General features: G+C 43.3%; 1 protein-coding gene across 3 annotated transcripts in view; it reads right to left on the bottom strand.

Annotated features, from left to right (window-relative positions):
* The window catches only part of SHROOM3 (shroom family member 3), a 122,719-nt gene extending 113,249 nt beyond the window's left edge, over positions 1 to 9,470 (bottom strand). For 2 of the 3 annotated variants that reach the window (XM_068542799.1, XM_068542798.1), the window contains exon 1: positions 4,636 to 4,718. In XM_068542799.1, the coding sequence (XP_068398900.1) occupies positions 4,636 to 4,715 (80 nt within the window). In that variant the 5' untranslated portion in view covers positions 4,716 to 4,718. Of the gene's footprint in view, positions 1 to 4,635; positions 4,719 to 9,450 lie in introns of those variants that run through there. The other variant, XM_068542800.1, reaches the window with a different exon arrangement.
* Positions 9,471 to 23,535: the final 14,065 nt, after the last annotated feature.

The raw sequence follows: 23,535 nt of genomic DNA on the forward strand, positions 1-23,535 counted from the left end.
GTTGGGGAACTAGAGCCCACATGCATGCCGCAACTAAGAGTTCGCATTGCTGCAACTAAAAAAAGATCCCGCATGCCGCAATCCCGTGACTAAAGATTCCGCGTGCCACAACTAAGACCTGGCACAGCCTAAATAAATAAATAAATATTAAAAAACAACAACAACCACAGTGTGATCACCTATGGGAAAAAAGGATTACTATTAACATACATGATGGTAACATGTCAGCATCTATAAAAGAGAAGAGCTGGAGGAATTTCCACCCAACAATGGATAATGATTTGGGGAGCAATTTAGGACTGTATGGGACATTCACTCTATATTTGTTATTTCTGTAATATTTGGATGTTTATAAAGAATATTATTCATTTTTAAATTCGGAAAATCAATGTTTAAAAAGAAAAAACACATCATCCTATTACAGATTTTACATTGTACTGTATACTGATCACCTTAAACTGGAGTAGGCAATTAATAATGACAAGAGATAAGCAGACGCAGGAAATGCTTCTCTTATTCTCCTTTCAAAATGACAACACACATCACATTTTAGAACCTCTTTCATAAATCTGCCCATGAGCCTATTGAAGTAGGTATTTGTGGTTAACACTTTGTGCTGTGCGGCCTTACGTCGTGGTTTGAATCCTGGCTCTATGTCTTACTAACTGTAGGACCTTGTGCAAGTTTCTTAATCACTGTGCCTCAGTTACTTGACCTGTCAAATGGGACTAATAGTAGTACCTCAAAGGGTTGTTGTGAGTACGAACTGAGATACTGTATGTAAAATGCTTAGAACAGTAACTGGCATATAGTAAGCACTAAATAAAGAGTTTGGCCGTCATTATTTTATTCTTCATTTAGAGAAAACTGTGGATCCGAATGATACCTTTATCTCAAAACAACAAACGCCCCAGAATCTTGAAATTCATTCCCACTGCCACCTCTCTAAGACCAGAATTTTATCACTTAATTCGTAGATTGTTGCTATATCTTCCTACACAGGCTTCTCTCTCCAACTTATCTTTCCTGGCATTGCTGGATTCAGCTCTTTTGAGCTTTCCTTTTATCTCTTACAGTTTGGCTTAAATGGCTTCAGTAGTTTCCCACTGTTGAAAGGTTAAATGTCAAACACCTTCACCTGTCCCTTCATACGTTGGCTTCATCCCACCTTTTTTTTTTTTTTTAACTGAAGTAGAATTAATTACAATGTTATGTTAGTTTCAAGTGTACAGCAAAGTGATTCAGTTATACATATATATATTCTTTTTCAGATTCTTTTCATTACACCTTATTACAAGATATTGAATATAGTTCCCTGTACTATACAGTAGGCCCTTGTTGTTTACCTATTTTATATATAGTAGTGTGTATCTGTTAATCCCAAATTCTTAATTTATCTCTTGACACCCCCCCATGCCACCTTTCTTATATGTGATACGGTATATCAAACACAGACCACGGTGGCTTCAGCTGCACTGTTCCCCGAGAACCACAGAGCACCCCTGATTCTGAGCCTTTGCCTCAGGCTATTGCCCACCCCCCATTCCTAATCCCCTCAGTGCAAGATCCCAGTCAGTAATACAAGACTCAAGAAAAGCTGTCTGGCCACTCAAATCCACAGTTACCTCTATTTTGAAATCCTAGAGCATCTGACATCCTGGCCCAAGCTCTCATTGGAGGTTCAATTACAGTCACTGAGGCGGGTATCATATGTAAATTCAACAAGCATTTATTGATCAGGCTTTGGGAGTTCAGAGATGAAGAATACAAAGCCCCTATCCTCATTGAGCCCATGTTCTATCAGAGAAGACAGAAAGTAAGCAAATGATAGCTTGGCTATGGCTGCCCACGTGCTTTGTCAGAGGCATATACAAGGTACAGTGGTGGCCCAAAGACAGAGACAACCACAAAAGAATGAATCAACATTAAGGGCTTGAAGTGTTGTTGAAGGGCTTATCTTTCTCCTACTTAAGGTCTCAAAATGACAGGCTCTGGCACCAGCCTCTCCCTGGAGTATATTTCCACCTTCTCCGCTACTTAGTTCACCTCTATCCGCCTATTTATTTGTTTAAAACATGAACCGGGCTTCCCTGGTGGTGCAGTGGTTGAGAATCCGCCTGCCAATGCAGGGGACACGGGTTCGAGCCCTGGTCTGGGAAGATCCCACATGCCGCGGAGCAACTGGGCCCGTGAGCCACAATTACTGAGCCTGCGTGTCTAGAGCCTGTGCTCCACAACAAGAGAGGCCGCGATAGTGAGAGGCCTGCGCACCGCGATGAAGAGTAGCCCCCGCTTGCCACAACTGGAGAAAGCCCTCGCACAGAAACGAAGACCCAACACAGCTATAAATTAAAAAAATAAATAAATAAATAAATAAATTACTTTAAAAAAAAAAAAAAACCACATGAACCAACTGGTCAGGTACAGTAATCTAATTCTGCATTTGGTTTGAGGCCAATGCATTGAGGGCATTCAATAAATAATAGTGCCTGGTGTGCCTTTCCTAGATCCTGGCTGCATAGGTCTGAGACGAAGCTGGGATCCTAGGAGGCAAGCCCGAGAGATAGTGGATGAAGGGTGGTAGAGCTCTGGAGACCACAAAGGCAAATTTGCTCTGATTGCCTGACCCAGAGATCATAACACCTGCGGGACTTGCTGCAGTGAAGCCTACACGTGCAAATATTACACCACTGAGTCGGTTAGGGTGTGAACTTCTTCCTGACATGATTTTCCCAGATTCAGTCTGGGTAAAAGTACATAAGGGCTTCCCCACTGTGAGCACACAGGCCCATGTTTACTTGCCTTCATTAAAGAAATTCTCCTTCCTGTGAGTGGGTGGTTCTAGGAGGGGTGAGGCAGGAGTCTTTGTTGGATGATATGGGCGTCCCAAGGGAGGAAGAGCAGGGAAGAAACAGGAAATCCTTAAAATAAAATTCCCTGGACAATGTGTGTCCACTTATCCATCAATCCGTTCATTCATCTTACCTATCTACCACGGGATAGGCGGTGAGGCTACAACGATGAATGTCACAGGACCTGGCTCAAGGGTGACATTCAAGAAATATTTACGGAATTAATGACTTAAGCTTATGCATTAATTAGCTTTACTTTGATTACCATTTCCTACTGGAGAACATTCTTTGCTTTCTGTATGCCAGATGTTACCTAGCATATTTCAGCCCACAGTTAACGGAGGCATCTCGGCCTGCATAAAAAGGATCTTCCAACATATTCCCTACATTCTTGAACTTAGATCCCAAAATGCCTTATTTTTAACCTTCTTCCCTGCTGTCTTCTCCCAATCTCCATTTAAGATTCCACTGTTTGCCCCACTGTTTGGTTTCTCCTGGCTTCTGAATGATAATTCAAATACTGATTGCTTTCAGGCTACACTGGCAGTTTCCGCTTCGCCTCTAGCTCTCTCTTCCAAGTTCCGCTGTCTCAGAGAGCAAGGGGCTGGAGAGGAGTCAAGGGAGTTGGCTCCCCATTCTAGCGAGATCTCCTGGCTTGGGGGCAATTTGGCTTCTCCAGCTGTATCTCCCATTCTCTGTCTGTAGAATGGCAGGGATGCCAACTGGCCCAGGGATAGAACAAGGGTTGGTGAGCTCATAGCTGGAAGAGATGATGTATCCAAGAACAAAGCAATATTATGAGGTGAAATTCTGATTTTATGGTCCATCAATATCAAGCCTCATACCGTTTCTGGCTTTTCTGCTTCTGTGATTTTGGCGCATTTCTTCTAAGGAAGATGTCTGGATAACGAGCATGACTCGTCTTCTCAGGCACAGACTCCCGTATATTGAATGGACTTGGCACAAATCAGAACACCCGGGTGTAGCTGGCTGCTAATCAAACACTGCCAGCAGGTGAGCACGAAGAACACCTGGTTTGGAGACGCACTTCTGATGCGGGAGAGCATTTTCTAAAGTGTCACTCAAAGCTGGATTCAATTAAACTACAAGTTTGAAAAGAACTCACGTTACAAAATGAGAAATCCGTCTTTATGCTTGAAGATGCAGAAACTTTGTAGATCACAGCTACCAAAAAAGAAAGAAAGAAACCACACATACACACAAAGACACCAATGAATCATTTTTTTCCCCTGCAGAGTATACAAAACAAATTCTTTGAGCATGAACTGTGGAAGTCCCTCTAGAAGAAAACTCCTCTTTATATCTGATTGTAATAATCTGGCAGCTGACAAATATGTCAGCGATGTACACAAAAGAGCAGCTAAAATCTAAAACAAATACTACTCTCATAAGCTGAATAAAAAATGGCAAAATAAATGGCCAGTAAAGTATGGATAACCATAATCGTTCTTATATTTTAATGTTCAAACATAAGAATGAACAAGCAGCTGTTATTTCTATTTAAAAAAAAGAAATTGGCCAGAAATAAGATTCTCTTAGAGAAATGAGCATCTAACCTAAAATCATCCCCCAGGTCACTGGAAGACGCATTCAACACCCACGTCGCTCTTGTGTGCCACACAACACTTCTGATGTACCTGATGGAGGAAGGAAGAGTAACTTCTGCTGTATTACTGCCTTCGCATCCGCCACCTCTCCCCAGAAGCCCTCACGCAGGAACGCTGGCTGATAGGAAACAGAGGCCAATGCCGCCCTCACTTACGGATTTTGCTGCCTTCTCAACTTTGGGGTCCCAAGCCCGGATAACACCTGAGCCAGGCAGCTGCCCTTGCTTAGCACCATATCCGAAACAGGCCAGCAGCAAGACTGGTACGGGAGGGGAGGACAGCCCAGAGGGAAGAGGAAGAGGCTCTTACTCACCACCCACTCAGAGCTGGCACTGGTTGTAAAACTACAGCACTCCCCCATGCAGGAGCACCTCTCCGCCTCGTTGCCTCAACACCAGTTTGCAGTAACAGGCTCTGCGTGGGCGTGGAAAGGCAGCGAGCTGGACCAGGGGAGATGGCCAGCAGGTGGGAAACAAACCAGAGACCCCCAAGTACTCCTCAGAGAAACATTCATTTCCCCGGGGGCTTGGTGATTCCAGGGGCTCTTCAACAAAACGCACACACCTCAAGAGTAGGGACCATGGAATTACACATGGATTTGTTAGGTACTCAGTACAGGGCTATGGGCTTCTGTTTAGAACGTCTCCCTCCCTATAACCAGAACCTTCTGCCAAAGGTGTGAGCAGTTCTTTGAGACCCAAGTTAAGGTAGTTTCTGAAACCCCCCCTCAAAGATCTGGCTCTGGCTGCTGCAAGGGTACTGCCTTATAAACGTGTGGGCAACGGTTATTCTCTTGCCCTCCCCCTCTTCCCTTAGAGCCCATTCCAGTTTCTACAGAGGCAAGGGCTCCTAGGTCCATGGGAGTTCTGGGTGGGTCTATGCCACTCATGACCTAATGCCCCCCTTCCTCAAGAGGTTAGGTCACTTTTTGGGTGGGCAAAAGCTGTAGAGTCTTCAGAAGTAGTAAATATACCATCTCTCTTGATCTGATCCATGGGGACCCATTCCTATCATCAGACTGCAAGGGAAGCACAGATTTGAAGGGATCATTTCATGTCTATCTTTATAAACTCGTTTAAAAAAAAGATTCAGCCATGTCACCTTATTCCTCAGGGTTAAAGTTTTGTAGATGACGACTCAGGAAAATGAGAAGGATCTTCATGGATGACTCATGGTATTTAAAGTGTCAAACCCACTTGGCCTGGTCACATTGTATGCTAGACAGTTAAGCTTTAACTACATCTCTTGAAAGAAGATTGTCACTAAAAGTATTTTTGATTTCTTTAACACTTTTGCAAAGAGTATAAAGGCAACCCAAGCACGGAAGATAACCAGTAAGCCATCAACCGACCAACCTCTCTTTTGTCTGATGCAATATCAGACAATTCATTTCTGAAGTTTCTATACATTCCGTGCTATTTTTAAAAATTAGGCTAGACAAAAGTAGAGCTTGAAGTCTCTTGTTGACTCACCTAACAGGCTTGGCAAAAGCTTTCTCTGACGTTCCCAAGAAGACAGACTCTTAGGTGTCCAACTCCTAGTCACTCCACCCAACCTCCAATCCCAGTGCAGGTTGGGTGGTGTTGCCTAATTCCCCTGGGCTATCCGGATGCCACTCATTGCATTGCAGAGATTCTCGGAGTCATTAAATCCTGCCAGACCTGACCTGGAGACCTGGGAGGGGAAAGGCATTATAGAAGAGGCACTGAACCCAGAACCTTGCATACTCCTTTCAAGGCTCAACAATACACACGGACTTCGCAAGGTCCAGTCCTTGGCTTTGACTCATGATTCCTAGGCCTCATAATGAGGGTGTTTCCCCGGTGCAAACAACTGAAAGGGTTTCGTCTCACTTCTGACTGAGGACATTCCCGCAACCTCTAAAGCTCGGAATCACCCTTAGAATACGTAGATTCGTCATTCAGGGCAGAATTTTCTACCTTCGTAGTTTGTTTCTCCTTTAGCAAGTCTCTCATTGGTCAGGGGAGCCAGTGGCTGTGAGGCTACATCAGCTGCTAAAGCCCCTGAGCATATGCTTCCTCTCAGAATGACATCACCCTCTGTAGAGGCTATAAGGAGAAAGGAAACATTGAATTTCACACCAGAAAAAGAGAAAAGGAGCCTGAGTTATTCAGAATAGTCTCTCTTTTTTGAGATCTTTCCTTCCCCTAAACATAATGATTCTTCTGTTGTCCTCATTTTTTGCTACCAAGGTTCCATTCCTGACTACGTTACCAGGCTGAGGCCAGGCCCTCAATCCTTATGTTTTCGTTAGATCTCGAAAAACAATGCAAGACAGAGAGGCTTTCTCTATCTAGTGCATGTGTAAGTGTTTGGGTTCAACCCTTCCAAGCCCATCTTTCCATGACATAGGATGCCCATTCAGAAAAGCACTGTAATATCTTCTTTCTTTTGAAAACTACTGGTTACTTAAATAAAATTGTATATTATATGGAACTATCTTTCCTCCCATCCAGGAGTGAATTCAGAGACTATAATTCTTGGGAAATTATAGGCAAATGGGATGGCTAGGCCTATTAGGAAAAGTGACTTTAAAGTAGTAGTAATTTCAGGGATGAAGTAAAAGCCTGCTTCTGAGTCTCTACCCATACTTTCAGTGAAAAAAGCTACACAGGATGTCCATTAAATAATTACCAACTTGTTTCCCCTTGGGTTCCTAATGGTTGGGGTATTTGTTAAACAGGTAGACAGTAATGAATTGCCCCTCAAAATCAAAATGAAATGTCGTACATCTAAACTTTCCTTTTGGAAAGCTCTTTGGTATTTTTCTACCTGACAGCTAAATTGGATGATTGATTGATTGGTTGCTTTTATTATCTTTAAGACAGACCCTTGGATGTGGTCAAAGTGAAAATATGAGGAGTAATCAGCCCATAGGAGGAGTGCTTATCCTCTAAATTAGAACAACCTAGCAGTCATTGGAAGTGCCCTAGACTGAAATTGTTTTTGTTGCTTGAATCTGAAAATGACAACATAGAGCACAGTCAATGGCATGCAACATCTAATTATGGGTGATGCAGCTTTAATTGGTATGTAGAAGGCATGCCTGTGGAATTAGTCCTTGGAATATTGGCCAATCAGATCACTTTCAACATTTCTCAATGTTTAGTTTCATCTTACAATTAAGTAACAATGATCATTTCCTGGCAGCTAAGGAGTGGCTAGAGGAGTTAGAAGCCTCATTAGGTTTATAATTTATCAAATTCTAAGCTCTTCATCTGCAGTGTGGCAAAAAGAGAAAGCATCCTCAAATTCCAAAATGATTAAAGACAATCTCCAACCATATTTCATATGTGTGTGTTCACTTGTTCTTCAAAGGCTGACTTGTTATTTTCTGAGTTTCTTTTTTTTAATGTTTATGTTCTTTATTTTTATTTATTTATTTTTATTGTTTTATTTTTTGGCCGCGTTGGGTCTTTGTTGCTGTGCGCGGGCTTTCTCTAGCTGCAGTGAGCAGGGCCTACTCTTCGTTGTGGTGTGCGGGCTTCTCATTGCGGTGGCTTCTCTTGCGGAGCACGGGCTCTAGGCACACGGACTTCAGTAGTTGTGGCACGTGGGCTCAGTAGTTGTGGCTTGCAGGCTCTAGAGCGCAGGCTCAGTAGTTGTGGCGCATGGGCTTAGTTGTTCCATGGCATGTGGGATCTTCCCGGACCAGGGCTTGAACCCATGTTCCCTGCATTGGCAGGTGGATTCTTAACCACCGCACCACCAGGGAGGTCCCATTTTCTGAGTTTTTAAGAAACAACTGTGTATTATTATATAAGCAGGAAAAAATGTTGATGTTGATGTGACTTTGATAGAGATGTATTAAACTATGTTAACACACACACACATGCACATGCTAAAACAAAAGTAGAGTTGATAGTCCATGTTTCCTTTTAGACTCTTTTTGTGACAATTCCAAACCCTTGACTATTCATTAATTCTAGCAATAGCATCCTCTTTCATTTCTAGCCCAACTTTTATGCATTATAACTTTTACGCGGTGTTATACCAACACTGGTTTAATCAAATGTCACCTGCTTTTACTTTCTGGAATCTCCTTTCCATATGCCTTGAGATAAAGGATGTTGGTTGAAGAGGAAGTTCCTGGAGCTCCCAGACTGCCTGAGTTCCAAACCCAAACTGCCATGTAAGCATGGTTTTTGGTATTTGGGTGAGAAGGAGAGAGATGAAATTTAAAATTTTGCTGAAATACAAGCATTTCCCAACTAAGTATAAACTGTGCTGCAAGATTTCAGTGATAAGTTAATTACCTAGATTTTATAGAATGTAGTGTGACCTTATATAAAGGGATTATGACAGTCCCTACCACGTGAGGTCAGGATTAAACAAGTTATTACAGCTCTAAACAGCACACTAAGTGCTCCATATATGCTGGTTTTTAATTATTATGGCCTTATGTTCTACTTGGGTTCCGTTACAGGAAACAGACCCAAGAAACTAGTGTCAAAGGATGCTTAGGAGGGTAGCAGCATGGATAAACATCAGGGTGACTCCGTGAAAGCTTAATCCCCCCAAGTGGACACAGTAGATCAAATTTCCTAGGAATGTATATTCGTTTTAATTCGCCATTCTAAAACCTAAGATTAGGAGACTTTCTAGCAATCTTGGTAATGGTCCTACCTCATCACCAAATCCCTAGCTAAAATGGTGATAGAAACCATCCATGTTAATACACTGTCTGCCCTTGTCGTCATTGTATCATCACCTGTTCTCTCTTCAACCCACTGCACTCCGGCTTTCATCCCTATCACTCCTTTGCAACTGCTCCTGTCAAAGTCACATCATTCTGTATTTGCCAAGGTCAGTGGTTTGTGACCATCTCACGGGATCCCTCCGCAGCAGCATTCAACACAGGTGACTGTTCCCTCCTCAACAAACACTTTCTATTCTTTTCTTCCATGACACCACACCCTCCTGGGTTTTGCCTCCCTCCCCCAACTCACCGACGGTTGCTTCTCAGTTGCCTTTGCTGGGTCTTCCTCCTCTCAAGGTCGCTACACCCCAGGGATTGGTCTTCACATCTTTTCTCTAGTTACACTCTCTCTGGTGAGTAAATCAGGTCCTGTGACTTTAAATACTGTTTCTATGTGGATGACTCTCAACTTTCTCTCCCCAGCTCTGATCCCTCCCCTGGACTCCAAACTCTTATATACAACTACCTACCCAGATATCAGATTGGCTTATCAACAATAAAATGTTTGAAATAGAACTCTTGCTTCTGCTATTCCCTGGCACCCTACATCCCTACCCTTACACTCCAAACCTGCCGTTTTCCAGTTTTCTCCACCTTAATTAATGGCCCCATTATCCCAATTGTACAGCCCCAAACCCAACCGTCACCGTCATTATTCCTTCCCTTAATCTTTTATTCAATCCATCAGTACGTTAGCTGATGCTGTCTCAGAAATCTGTCTCAAATCTCATCACTTCAGCCACCTCCACTGCCACCATCCTAGAACAAACTACTAGTACATCCTTAGATTAGTGTAATAGCTTCCTCACTGGTCTCCCTTCTCCTACTCTTGCCCTTATATACGCTAGTCCTCAAAAAGGAATCTCAGTGTTATTTCGAAGAAATAAATTTGATAATACTGCTCCCTTGCTAAAATCTTCCAAAGGCCTCATGCTACATTTAGACTACAATTCAATTCCTTATTATGGCCCATGAGGCCGTACAGGATGTGGCCCCAGCCTACCTTGTTCACTATGCTTCAGCCATACTGGCCTTTCATTTCCTTCAACATCCCAAGATTGTTCCCACCTCAAGGACCTTGCTCTTGAATTCTCCCCCTGCCTGGAATGCCCCACACCTCCACGTGGCAGGCTCCTTCTTATTATTTACGTTTTAGTTCAAAAGTCACCTGACCTTCTCTGACCCTCCTACCTAAAAGTAGCCCCCCAATCTCTATCTTATGACCCTGTTCTATTTTCTTCATAGCACATATTACTATCTGGAATTACCTTCTTCATTTATTTGTTTACTTGTTTATTATCTATGTGACCCCATGAGAAGTAAGGTCTATGAAAACAAATACCTCACCTATCTTATTTACCACTGCATTTCCTATATACAGGGAAACGCCTGCCATTTGGTGGGTACTCTATAAATATCTGTTGAATGAATGAATTATCTCTTAAGTGTAATAGTAGTTCGCAAATTATATATAATGACCAGCTGGAACTCAACAGCCAATCCAAATAATTCACCAATACATAAGAAAGGGCTGGAACCAGGAGTAAATTGAAGTGCAGTATATGTCTGACTAAAGCCCGCAATCAAATAAAAATTATGTTCAGTTCTATGTTCTTTTGGCCCTTTCTAGGCTTTTCCTCCAATTCACCATCAAGAATCATCAAAAGCTGATGGCAGAGTTACCCACATTCTCTTTCTTCTCCTTCCTTCTCTAGTTCCTAACAGGAAAAGAATACTGTGACTGATTAGATGAAAAAAATTATTCCTTCTGCACCCCAGCTCCCTATAATCCGAAAATCATGCCCTGTTTTATTTGAAAGCTGGCCTGAGCAACTCAGAAGGCACTTTCCAGCTCTCCCTTTGAGAGCAGTCAGCTGAACTTCACTCTGTGGCTTTTTACACTTAGGGATGCGGGTGCTGCTGGAGCTCATGCACAGGACAGCTCCACTCCCTGCTTGTGCTCTGAAGGGAATACTCGGTGGCAGAAATGATCTCTGACTTTACCTCACTGTTATCACCTTTCCAGTTCCATCTAATGAAATTGTAAAGAAGAGTACTGACTCTGTTGTAACCATTTACTATAATTTTGGGCAAATCATTTACTTTCTCTGGGCATGCCTTTGTTATTCATAAAATGAGAAACTTTAGTTGATGATCAATAGCTCTAACTGTCCATGGTGTGGAAATGTTTTGCTTCCAGTACGTACAACACAAATTACTCGGTGTACCTGGTTATGAGTGATGTTGTCCTACTATAGTCAAAAGACAACAGAAGGTGGGGTTAACTTGGCCCAGAGGATTGGAATGAGTCCTATGTCACGGCTGCAGCTTCTACAGATGGAATTTCCAGGAATTAGTGACTTTCCATTGGATATTTTATGGTTTTTAAGACCCATACATGAGGGACTTCCCTGGTGGTCCAGTGGTAAAGAATCCGCCTCACGACGCAGGGGATGCGGGCTCGATCCCTGGTTAGGGAACTAAGATCCCACATGCCATGGAGCAACTAAGCCCATGCACCACAACTTCTAAGCTCATGCGCCTCAACTAGAGAGCCTGTGTGCCGCAAACTACAGAGCCCACGTGCTCTGGAACCCACATGCCACAACTACAGAGCCCACACGCCCTGGAGCCTGCGTGCCACAACTAGAGAGAGAAAACCCGCATGCCACAACTAGAGAGAAGCCTGCGCACCACAACGAACAGCCTGCGCACCGCAACGAAAGATCCCGCATGCCTCAACAAAGATACCACGTGCCGCAACTAAGGCCCGATGCAGCCAAAAATAAATTAAATAAATAAATAATAAAATAAACCTTAAAAAAAAGGACCCATACGTTCACCAAAGACCCCAAAATTTCTATCTTCAGCCCAGCTCCCAATTCTAGACACCAGATTCATATACCCAGCCACCTAGTCAACATCTTCATCTGATGTCAATAGGTATATTTAATTTAAAATGTTTCAAATCTCTCCCCAAAGCCTGTTCAACTTGTCATCTTCTCCATCTCGGTTGACGGCAATACCATCCATCTGGCGCTCAAGCCTGAAACCTGTACTCCTTTCTTTCTCTCCCTCCACATCTAATCTTCCAGAAGATCCTGTTATGTCAACGTGCAAAATAAATCCAGAATCCAGCAGCATCTCACCATTTCCCCTGCCGTCATCCAGGCCCCAGTATCATCTTGTCCCTGGATTATTGCCAAGCCTCCTCACTGGCATTCCTTTTGCCCCTGCCTCTCATCCCCAGTCTTTTCACAACCAGAGTGATTCTTTTGAAACACGACTCAAACCATGTCAATTCTCCGCTCAAAACCCTGCAAGGTTTCCTCATTTCCCTAAAGTTCTTACGATGGTTTGCAAGTCCTCATATGCTCTACTCCTCCCCACCCACCCATCACTTCTTCACCTGATCTATTACTGTTCTCCCTTACCCCCAACTCTGCTCCAGTCACAGTGGCCACCTTGTTATTTCTCAAACACACCAAGCATGCCCCTTCCTAAGGGCCTTTGCACAGAAAATTCCCTTTGCTCAGCGTCCCCATGACTACATCCCACTCCGCCTTCAAATGTCGCTTTTGCATTGAGGCCAACCCTGATCTCCCCCTTTAAAATTACAACCCGCTGCCCTCCTCCCTACCCTAGAATTCCTGATCCATTGTCTCCCCATGCACTAATCATTTAATATTCTTTATAATGTAGTTAAGCATTATGTTTAATGTTTATTGCCTATACTCCTGCTCTAAGTATAATCTCAATAAAGGCAAGGTTTCTGGTATGTTTTGTGCCTGCCACAAATAGACACTCAGTAAATACATGTTGAGTGAAATGAAGAACGAGTATCACCACGGGTTAGGAGTATCCCAATGTCTGTGCCCTCACTGCACCCACTTCCTAGAAAAGCTTGTCTAAGGTTTACTTAGCACGGTCCAGATCCCCTCTTGGTTGAGCCCATCCTATTATCAAGAGTCTCATAAGATCCAACCTGTTCACTGAACCACAGTCGCGCATAATGACAATCCTTGCTTTCTTGGATTTTAAGCCTACTTCCATTGAACTGTGGATTTCAGAAACAGGAAAAAAACCCAGTGATCCATAATCGATTAATTTGCTAATACTGGAAAAGAAGCCAAATATCGTGCTAACGCAAGATCTAGGCTTCCTTTCTCCTTTCCTTTCCTCCTCACATCAACTTTAATTCTACAATTTTTTTATATCTCACCTTCTAAAATTTTTTAAAGCCATTTATACATTTCTTTGGGTAAATCATACCTATATTTTCAATGCCTTTTCGTATAGACCTGTTTGTCTGCCCAACTATCATAAAGCAGGATTCGTAATTCCAAAAGGCCCGTCTGGTAATCCAATACAGAGAAAGGAAGTGAAATCATTTGAAAGGAGATTCCCATCAAAGGGGAGTTGCCAGTGTCAAATTACAGTAATTCACTTGGTTCTAATATTTACAGCTTCTATAGGTTGGAATCAATACCCCATCTTCTGAATTACCTTTGTTAATGAAAAGAAACAGTAAGACTTTTGCAAAGCAGAGGAATGTATATTCCCTTAAATTTATGATAATCACAGGCTATGATGATCTTAGGAATTGCTGATTTTCTTGGCAGTTGACCTTCAGAGAGCTTGAAACAGGTATTCTCCCTAAATCCTTGTTACCGCCATCATCAGGTACAGAATGCAAACAATGGAGAACACTACACTGGAGGGAATCTCTGACTGGTGGAGGTCTCACTGGCATAACTGTAAAACCTGAAACTTAAGGTTTTGCTTTTGTTTTTTGGTTTTTGTTTTTTAACACATTAGAACTAATTCAGCCACAAGTCCCTGGAGACATGGTTATTGGGTTGTATCTTATTCTGGAGGGTCTGACTCGGGCCCCAGGTTTTAGACTGTTCTTAAGATTTACATGAACCTGAGGCTCTCCCTACTGCAGGCTGCTCTCCAGAAGCTCCTTGATTTACCTCCTGGGACTAGTCAGGAAGTTGGGAGAAAGTCTGAGAAAAATGTTAGAGAAAAAGTCCAAGCCAGCATCCCCCAAAGCGGTGTGAACCTAACAAATAATGATAGATAGTATAACATGGACAAACATGGCTTATATACTGTGACATGTCTATAGAGTTCTAGGAAACACAGTCATAGACTCATCAGCCTGGCAATGACTAATCATTTGAGCTTTTTGGACAGACTCCCAATAAACTGAATTAAAATCCCGAAGTTCTACAAACACCGTCTGTGATTACAAATTCAAGAATGATGAGACACCGCTGCTCTGGGTGGCCACTGTCAGCCACTGTGTCATCACGGTAGAGACAAAAGACAGTATTTTACAGTGATATGGGCAAACATCCAATGCCTGGGAAAACAATGGTGCTCTTATAAAGCAAAAATATATAATGAGAACAGGGGATTTGGGGCAGACCAATCAAATTTCAAATCCCACATCTGTCACGTACCATGTGATCTTGGAATGAAGGCGTTTCACCTTTCTGAGCTTTAATGTCTTCATCTGTAAAGAGGGACAGTACCACCTACCTATAAGGACTGTTGACATAATCAGATGATGCAGATAAAATGCCTGACATAAATGGAAGCTACTTTAGGTAATTCTACCTAGGTTAAATTAAGATTATATTTCTAAATTCCAGCAATTTCTTCATTGCCATTCCTTAACTGCAAACCCCGTTATCAGACATTTTTATGGTTAGTGCAACTTGGAGATGAATGGTAAGCAGTATCTGAGACAGACAGTGGGTATGCATATTTAAGAAGGATCAGTTTAAGGAAGAACAGTTTTTGTTTTTTTTTTTAAATGCTATTCTTGTGTGCTTACATTCTTTTTATTTATGTATGTATGTATGTATGGCTTTGTTGCGTCTTCGTTTCTGTGCGAGGGCTTTCTCTAGTTGTGGCAAGCGGGGGCCACTCTTCATCGCGGTGCGGGGGCCACTCTTCATCGTGGTGCGCGGGCCTCTCGCTATCGCGGCCTCCCGCTGCCGTGCACAGGCTCCAGACGCGCAGGCTCAGCAATCGCGGCTCACGGGCCGAGTTGCTCCGCGGCATGTGGGATCCTCCCAGACCAGGGCTCGAACCCACGTCCCCTGCATTGGCAGGCAGATTCCCAACCACTGCGCCACCAGGGAAGCCCGGAAGAACAGTTTTAAGTCACCTTTTTTAGTGGAAATGCAGCAACAAGCAGTATTTGTGAAACTCAACTTATTTAAATACCAACAATTAATGTTCAGACAAGTAGGTTTACTTTTAAGGTAGCGGATGATCCTGTCTCACTAAAGATGAGGCAAATTTAAAAATAATCTCAACCTAGAGATGGAAAATCCCATGATCATTTTTATCACTAGAATCACCGTTCACTTGGAGGGAGGGATTTTTCTTTCTTTGGATTTCCTAGCATCGCAGCTTACGTGATTGAGGGTTAGCCTGATGAAATGGCCCTACCTGCTTCCTCATTACAGCTCTCCTATGCTTTAGTCTGAAGTTTATTTTTTTTTAAATAGTTATTTATTTATTTATTTGGCTGCGCTGGGTCTTAGTTGTGGCATGCGGGACCTTCACTGCGTCATGCAGAGTCTTTAGTTGCGACACGTGGCATGCGAGATCTAGTTCCTTGACCAGGGATCAAACCCAGCCCCCCTGCATTGGGAGCGCAGAGTCTTAACCACTGGACCACCAGGGAAGTCCCAGTCTGAAGTCTATATAATGCCATCCCTCCTACACAGTTATGAAACATTCCTAGGTACACTCTGCCCCTCTGTTCCACTTCCTTCATTAATAAAATGAAAGGTCAGTGGTAAAGCAAGCTGAGTGACACCCAGACTCAACTGAGCCTTCAACAAAGATTTAGTGACCACCTACCCTATGCCAGGCACTGTGCTAGGCTCCGAGAGGTACAATGGTAAACCAAATGGACACAGCCCTTGCTCCCAAGTTGCTTAAAGTCTAAAGATAAATAAGTGTACGATACCACGTAGTTGGTTATGGGGTAAACAAAGATATGATATTATGAGAATACTCACCAGCTTTAGGGAGGGAAGGACGAGCATTCTAGAGAAGTAACGTGTGCCAGGGTAGGGGGAGAGAGAAAGCATGGTATGCTCAGGCACTGGAAGTAGACTGGAGTGTGAAGCAGGAAAGGAAGCAGGGCCTGGGCCCTGGTCAGGCACGAGGCTGGAGAAGAAAACCTTGCATACTGTGTATAAATCTTGACTTTTATCCTGAAGGCAATGTGGAGCAATTAGGACTTTAAGGTATTCAAGAGAGGACAGACCAGGGGTCCCCAACGCCCGGGCCACTGACCGGTTAGGAACCGGGCCGCACAGTAGGAGGTGAGCGGCGGGTGAGAGAGCGAAGCTTCATCTGCTGCTTCCCCATCGCTTGTTATTGCCTGAACCGTCCCGCCCCCCGTCACCGTCCCTGTGCCAAAAAGGTTGGAGACTGCTGGGATAGACAGAAGGAAAGGGAGGAGCGGAGAAAGAGAGGGAGGAGGGGGAGAGAGAGGTCATCACTGTTGAAAATGGAAAGATTTGTCTCAGGTCCCCCAAAGAAGAATGTCCTCTTGTATTTCATCTTGGCATAGCTGCATAAACAAGTAGCTAGCTATTTGGGGTTATTTGGGTTTTGGTTTTTTTTTGAAAACAAAAAATGTAAGGCCTATAGTTTTTCGTCAGGAAATTTTAAACCATATGTTTGATAGCACCTATTAGAACTTACTTTGGGGTACATGAAGCTGAAACTGTAACCATACTGCCATTTTAGTTTGGAAATTATTTTGGTCTCCTGGGGAGGCAAGGATTTGGCTGATCGTCTCATTTCATACAGGAACTGCATCCCCAAGGCAATGAATAAACTAGGAGTGTGACATTAAACTATTTCTGCTCTCCTTATTCAATTCAAGGATGCCTGAATTACTGAGCAAGGCTTACATATCAGCTTTGCACGTGAGGACCTTTTCACTTCCAACAATAACGTAATATGTAGCATCAGTGTACGGAGGTCAGTGAGGGGACAAGAGGTCATAAGTGGAAAAAATTATAAATCATATACTATTATTCCTTTTAACTCAGAAAACTATTAAAACCCATTACAGACTACCTCAACCTTTTTTACAAATATGCCAACTCTCACCTGGCTTTAATTCAAACAATCTTTCCAACGTTCAATATTATTATTAAATCCAGGAAGGATTAGAGGCATGTCTGAAAGATGTAACATATATGTTTACTCCATATTAGTCCAGATGTGCTTTTAATACACTGATTCAATGTCAGACACTTTGTTCTCATTTCTGTCTGGCTTCTTCAAGCACAGCCGAACTTAAGAAACACCATGTAACCACCTTTTATAAAAATGTGACAGAGGAGGGACGCAGGGCACCAAATTTTAACATGTAGTGGAAATGGCCCTTGCTGGGAATTCTCATGCCCCACATCCTCTCTTGGAAACCTGAATAACAAGGCTTCCGAAGTGAGTTAGGCTGGAGCAAACGTGGCTCATGCTTCATCTCCCAGGAAACCCAGAAACTTCCCAAGAATGAGGTTACAGCAGCAAAGCGGGCAGCCGAGTGAACCTTGGAGCTGTAATATACTGTCTTTTGCAGACAACAGTGCTTCAGTGTCAAAGCCACAAGACCAAGGGCAGGCGCAGCAACCAGAAGAAAGACTCTATCTGGACGCGCAAAACTGATCACAGATAGATGGGCCGGGACGAGAGGGCAGAAGCACAGCCCGCTGAGACGTCTGAATGCAGAGCATCTCCCGCAAGTGTTTATCACTCTGGCATTTTCATGAGAAATAAAAGGGAGGTGTGAAGGTTTTATAGTAATTTTATTTATGTGTTAAGACTACCGAATAACGCTTTTAGAATGTCCATTTCTCTCCTACATAAATGGATATTTAAAAAACATTTGATTAGGAAAACGGACATAAGCTAAATTTAAAATCCATGTACATGAATTACAAATATTAACATTCTGGGAATTAAAAGCAGAACAAAACTAAACAAGAGTTTCTCTCAGAACTGGATCTAAACTCTCTCTACTTTAGAAAGAAAACGCAGAATCCTCAGTTAAGGTACATCTGAGATGCAGGGAACTTATTTGCTCCCTTCCCCCACTACCAAGGTCTCTTATTTCAAATTCCAAGAGTGTTCTTTCGGTTTCACACTCCCAGCTAACACTGCTGAAAAACACTTTGTGTTTCGTGCAAATCTGAAGCTAAACAGGAAAGACGCAGAAAAAGATTTTGAAGCATAATTTTGAAGACCATAGTTCGGTATCCTGCTTGTCAGTTATCAGGAAAAAAGGCCTTTATTTAAGAAATGTTCAACTGAATAATAATTTTTAAAATACCATCTTTCTTAAAAGAAATATTTGTGGGGACTTCCCTCGTGGTCCAGTGGTTAAGAATCCGCCTTCCAATGCAGGGGACGCAGGTTCTGATCCCTGGTCGGGGGACTAAGATCCCACATGCTGCAGGGCAACTGAGCCGGCAGGCTGCAACGAAGACCCCATGCAGCCAAAAATAAAATAAATAAATATTAAAAAAAGAAAAGGAGGGCTTCCCTGGTGGCGCAGTGGTTGAGAATCTGCCTGCCAATGCAGGGGACACGGGTTCGAGCCCTGGTCTGGGAAGATCCCACATGCCGTGATGCAACTAGGCCTGTTAGCCACGACTACTGAGCCTGCGCGTCTGGAGCCTGTGCTCCGCGACAAGAGAGGCCACGATAGTGAGAGGCCCGCGCACCGCGATGAAGAGTGGCCCCCACTTGCTACAACTAGAGAAAGCCCTCACACAGAAACGAAGACCCAACACAACCATAAATAAATAAAATAAAATTTAAAAAAGAAACAAACTAAAATCATTAAAAAAAAAAAAAAAAAGGAAAGGAAATATTTGTGTCAGTTGGATGGGAAAATGTAGAATGTTCTTGCTAAGTCCTTGAAAAGGTCCAGGTCATCGTGTGGACTATATTGTATGTGAGGAGTTCTGAGCCGGGGCCCAGTGCTTTCCTTGGGCCCACTCCACCGCCCCCCGTCACCCCCGGCAATAAGCTCTCTAGCTAGGAGTTAAGTTTTATAAACTGCTAAGTGACCAGACAGACAGACTGGCTCTGCAAGGTAATGTTTCCAGTTTGATTCATGCTTATGGTCTTTGACCTTAGCAGTCATTTGCGGTCCAAGTGCCATCAGACATTCTGAAGGGTGGTGCACTGAGTGATAAAGTTAGATGTTCAGACTTGGGTTCAGACTTCTTGCCCTGCTGTCCTCAGACTTGGGAAAGCAGGAGATACATGTTGTAGAAAAGGGAGGAAAGAAGAGGAAAGGGAAAGAAGAGAAACAAACCAAAATACATTTCTTGAAGGCGAAATATCCCAAACTTGAGTCATAAAAGAAGTCAAAAGCATAAAATATATCTTATAGGGAGCTCTTTCCCCTAAAATAAACAAATATAGCACTAAGAGAGTAAACAAAGGTGAACTGTAAATCAAAATCTTCTGCCTAATGCATTCCTGGAGTTTCTTCCCGAGAACAAATGCCAGTGAGAAATGGGTGTTCAGGAACCCAGACACGGCAGAGGTTAGAGCAGCTGACTCGAGTCATTTTCATTAGAGAGATAAGATCACCTGGCCCTCTTCAGTAGCTTTAATAGCTAATGGCTCTCCATCTGATTCTGATTCTCAAAACCATAAACTGAGAAGGAAATACTCCTCTGCTTTTAGCCATCGCTACCCACAATTAAGCAAAGACAACACAGGCAATGATAAAAATATTCAGAGTCATCAATAAGATTCACCATTACATCCATTCTTTGCTGACAGACTTAGTTCTCCAAGGCCTCCTTGCCTCCACCACGGGAAAATATGTCTTCCAGGTCCCATTTTTTTGTTCCTTCTCAAACCAAACTCCCTGGAATATAATCTCTATTTGCTTAAAGAGGGTTCTGGAAAGCTAGAGAATCTTTATCTGCCTGTGGGACATGGAATTAGCTGAAAACCTAATGGAAACTTCGGTAGGAGTACCATGGTGAATAGTTAAATATTTACAACATAAGAACCAGTTCATTTGAAAACAAATGTACAAGTGCCTGGCTTCGTTCCCTGCCTCAGGAATCAAGAATGTTCCCTTGCTGAGAGCCTGTCATTTTATCGACATTCAAGTAAGAACGGACTCCAGGAAAAGAGGGTAGCAATGAGCACAGTATCTACAGTTCTGCAAACCGGTATTGTACAATAGTAGATGAGTTCATTGTGACGTAGCTACCCTTTAAATGCCAAATTCACAAAGATGAAATGTCTAGGGAAAGCAAAGGATAATTTTGACATCAAGTACAGGAGTGCGCCCATGAAAACTCACCAGTCTACTCACCCACATGTCCAAAACTAAATAGGATACAAAGAATGTAAGAAGATCTAAATTATATCAAACCAAAACAAAAAACTGGAACTATATTCTATAGGCAACTGGGACCTGTATCCCACCTAAGGTGGAAGGAAAAAGAAATAATGGGGGAGAGAAAATAAAGCATCACTGAAACCACTGTATAAATAGATAAACAACCTCCAAGGCTCAATGTCCCAAGTTGGCTTTGGTGCAAAGGTGGTGGTTTGGGGATTAGGAAAGCGTATAAAATAATTCTTATTAGAAATCCTTCTTTGCACTGTTTGTGTTTTGTCTCATTCAGTGTAAGTCAGTTCAACTTCTCTGAAGTGAGCTTTTGGGAGCGTCAGTCGGACGTCCTCAGGTAACTTTGCCTGTAACAGATCACATGAGCTGGGGGTTCCTAACTTCCTGGTGACAGGTGTAGGCCACGTGTGAGGCTCTTCATGGTGCTAAGACTCTGCCCTTGATTGATAGGAGGCTTTTTTAAAAACCTCAAACTTGGCAATAAGAGGCTCTTGGAGCTGGAAAAACAAAGGAGAAAACTACAAAAATCCCACTGAAGTCAGCTTCACTTTTCTGGACTTTTTCCATCATAAGGGGCTGCTTTGTGTGTTGCATTCCCTTTCAAGGGCTGAATGCCTGAGGATTTTCCTTTGGGTCATCCCTTCAGGTCACATAATGGTGCATGCAGGTAACGTGCTGTTCGCTGACAGAACCTCAGCTATGAGGCCAGAGGACTGACCCAGGGAAGAGCGCCCCTTCATTCTCTCATCTGCTTCTGGGATGGAAGTGACTTTTGAATGATTTCAAAGATTCATTAAGGATGGGGAAACGCCTCCAGGCTATGATGAAGGACTGAGAGTTATGCAGTTGTGCGGTCCCTCATCCTGGTGACCTGAGCTCCCACCTTCTCACTGCCTCTGACGCTGGGTGGCCCCAAAGAGTCTTCTGCTGCCCTTTCATCCCCTGCCTCTTTCTCCACTTGCATTTATTAACCCCTGCAGGCAGGCTTTGGAGTTCACACTTGTCCAAACTGCTCTGCCTCAATTGCCAAACCCGGCTGCCTCTCCTCAGGGTCCCCCAGCATCCCACTTCAGTGTCAGCATTGTTAACCACTCCCTCCCCTTCAAACCTTCTCCCTGGCCCTTCCAGAACAACCTGTTCTCATTATTCCTCCCTGTGGCACTTCTGCTGTATTGTTTCTTCCTCTAAGTACCAAGGCACACAGCCCTCTTCTCTCTTCGCTGCTCCGGCTCCCTTCCTCAGGATCTCATCATTCTCATCTGTAATGATAACCTTTATGTAGATAATTTCCAAATCTATAGCACTGCTTCAGATGCTTTCCCCCTGCTTTGTCCTACATTTCCAACTGCCTATTGGACACCTTCACAAGCAGAGCCTAAGACCAGTTCAAGAGCAAAATCATCACCTTTTTCCAAACCAAAAAGTCCCAGATCCCCATTCTGAATAGCTTATTTCTACTAACGACCTCACAATTCCAGAAGTCAATGGGTTCCAACATCCCTGCCAATTAGGGATCAAATCCAGGGCCCATTCTGACCATCCTGCCCCTTCCATTCCTAGTATCACTACGCGAATTCAGGTCTCCGTGCCCTTTCCCCTAAACTACACGTCTTTCTCTTACAATAAAAATACTAGCTTGCCCTCTCGCTGCCGTTCTTCAACGGCATGAATCCCCAAGTTTCCAATAAATTTCTTTCTACATGCTTCAGGTCTTTCACCACTTGCTCTCATACCTCTGCTAAAGTAAGTGAGCAAGAGACCAATAACAAAAGATTATTTGGTATTTTGGAAAATTTTAAAATAGGAGAATGCTTTTATGTTTACAAATTTCACTAAGCTGTGAGGACATTTGGTCGGTGGCTTCATTAAACCTCTTTAAGGGCAAGCTGCAATCCCCAAGACTGGATTGGTCCGTATAGAAATGTCGTATACCAGGTCCAAGCACCACAACACACGGATTCACCACGTGATCACAGGGCTTGGCCTGAGAACTCATCAAAGTAAATCATCCTTCCTTCAAATACAGTGTAGGTCCCAAGTTCAAACGAAGGGCCCTCAGTATTCTATTTAAAAAAAGGAAGATTTGGATTTCCCTGGTGGCGCAGTGGTTAAGACTCTGCGCTCCCAATGCAGGGGGCCAGGGTTCGACCCCTGGTCAGGGAACTAGATCCCACACGCGTGCCGCAACTAAGGAGTCCGCCTGCCACAACTAAGACCCAGTGCAACAAAATAAATAAATAAATATTTTTAAAAAATAAAATAAAAAAAGGAAGATTATAGTCTTCAAAATGACAATTTCATTAAAGACAAAGAAAGGCTGTGCACATGATCCATATAAAAAGACACGCTAACTAATTGTCATCCCTGGACCAGGACTAGATCCAGTACTGGAAGGAAAAAATAAGCTGTAAAGGACATTATTGTGTCAGTTGATGAAACTGAAATACAAATAGTCGATTAAAGTACTGTATCCTTGTTCCAGTGACTAGAGTTGATAATTGTACTGTAGTTACAACAGAGAATATCCCTATTCTTAGGAAATATACACTGAAGTGTTTAGAAGTAAAAGGGCCATCTGTAACTTACCTTCAAGTGGTTCAAAACATATCAGAGATACATGGCACTTACGATAAAGCAAGTGGGGTAAAAGATCAGTAATATGGGGCTTCCCTGGTGGTGCAGTGGTTGAGAGTCTGCCTGCCAATGCAGGGAACACGGGTTCGAGCCCTGGTCTGGGAAGATCCCACATGCCGTGGAGCAGCTGGGCCCGTGAGCCACGACTACTGAGCCTGCGCGTCTGGAGCCTGTGCTCCGCAACAAGAGAGGCCGCGATGGTGAGAGGCCTGCGCACCGCGATGAAGAGTGGCCCCCGCTTGCCGCAACTAGAGAAAGCCCTCGCACAGA

The sequence above is a fragment of the Eschrichtius robustus genome, chromosome 4 (assembly GCF_028021215.1).
Source record: "Eschrichtius robustus isolate mEscRob2 chromosome 4, mEscRob2.pri, whole genome shotgun sequence".
NCBI classification, from domain to species: domain Eukaryota; kingdom Metazoa; phylum Chordata; class Mammalia; order Artiodactyla; family Eschrichtiidae; genus Eschrichtius; species Eschrichtius robustus.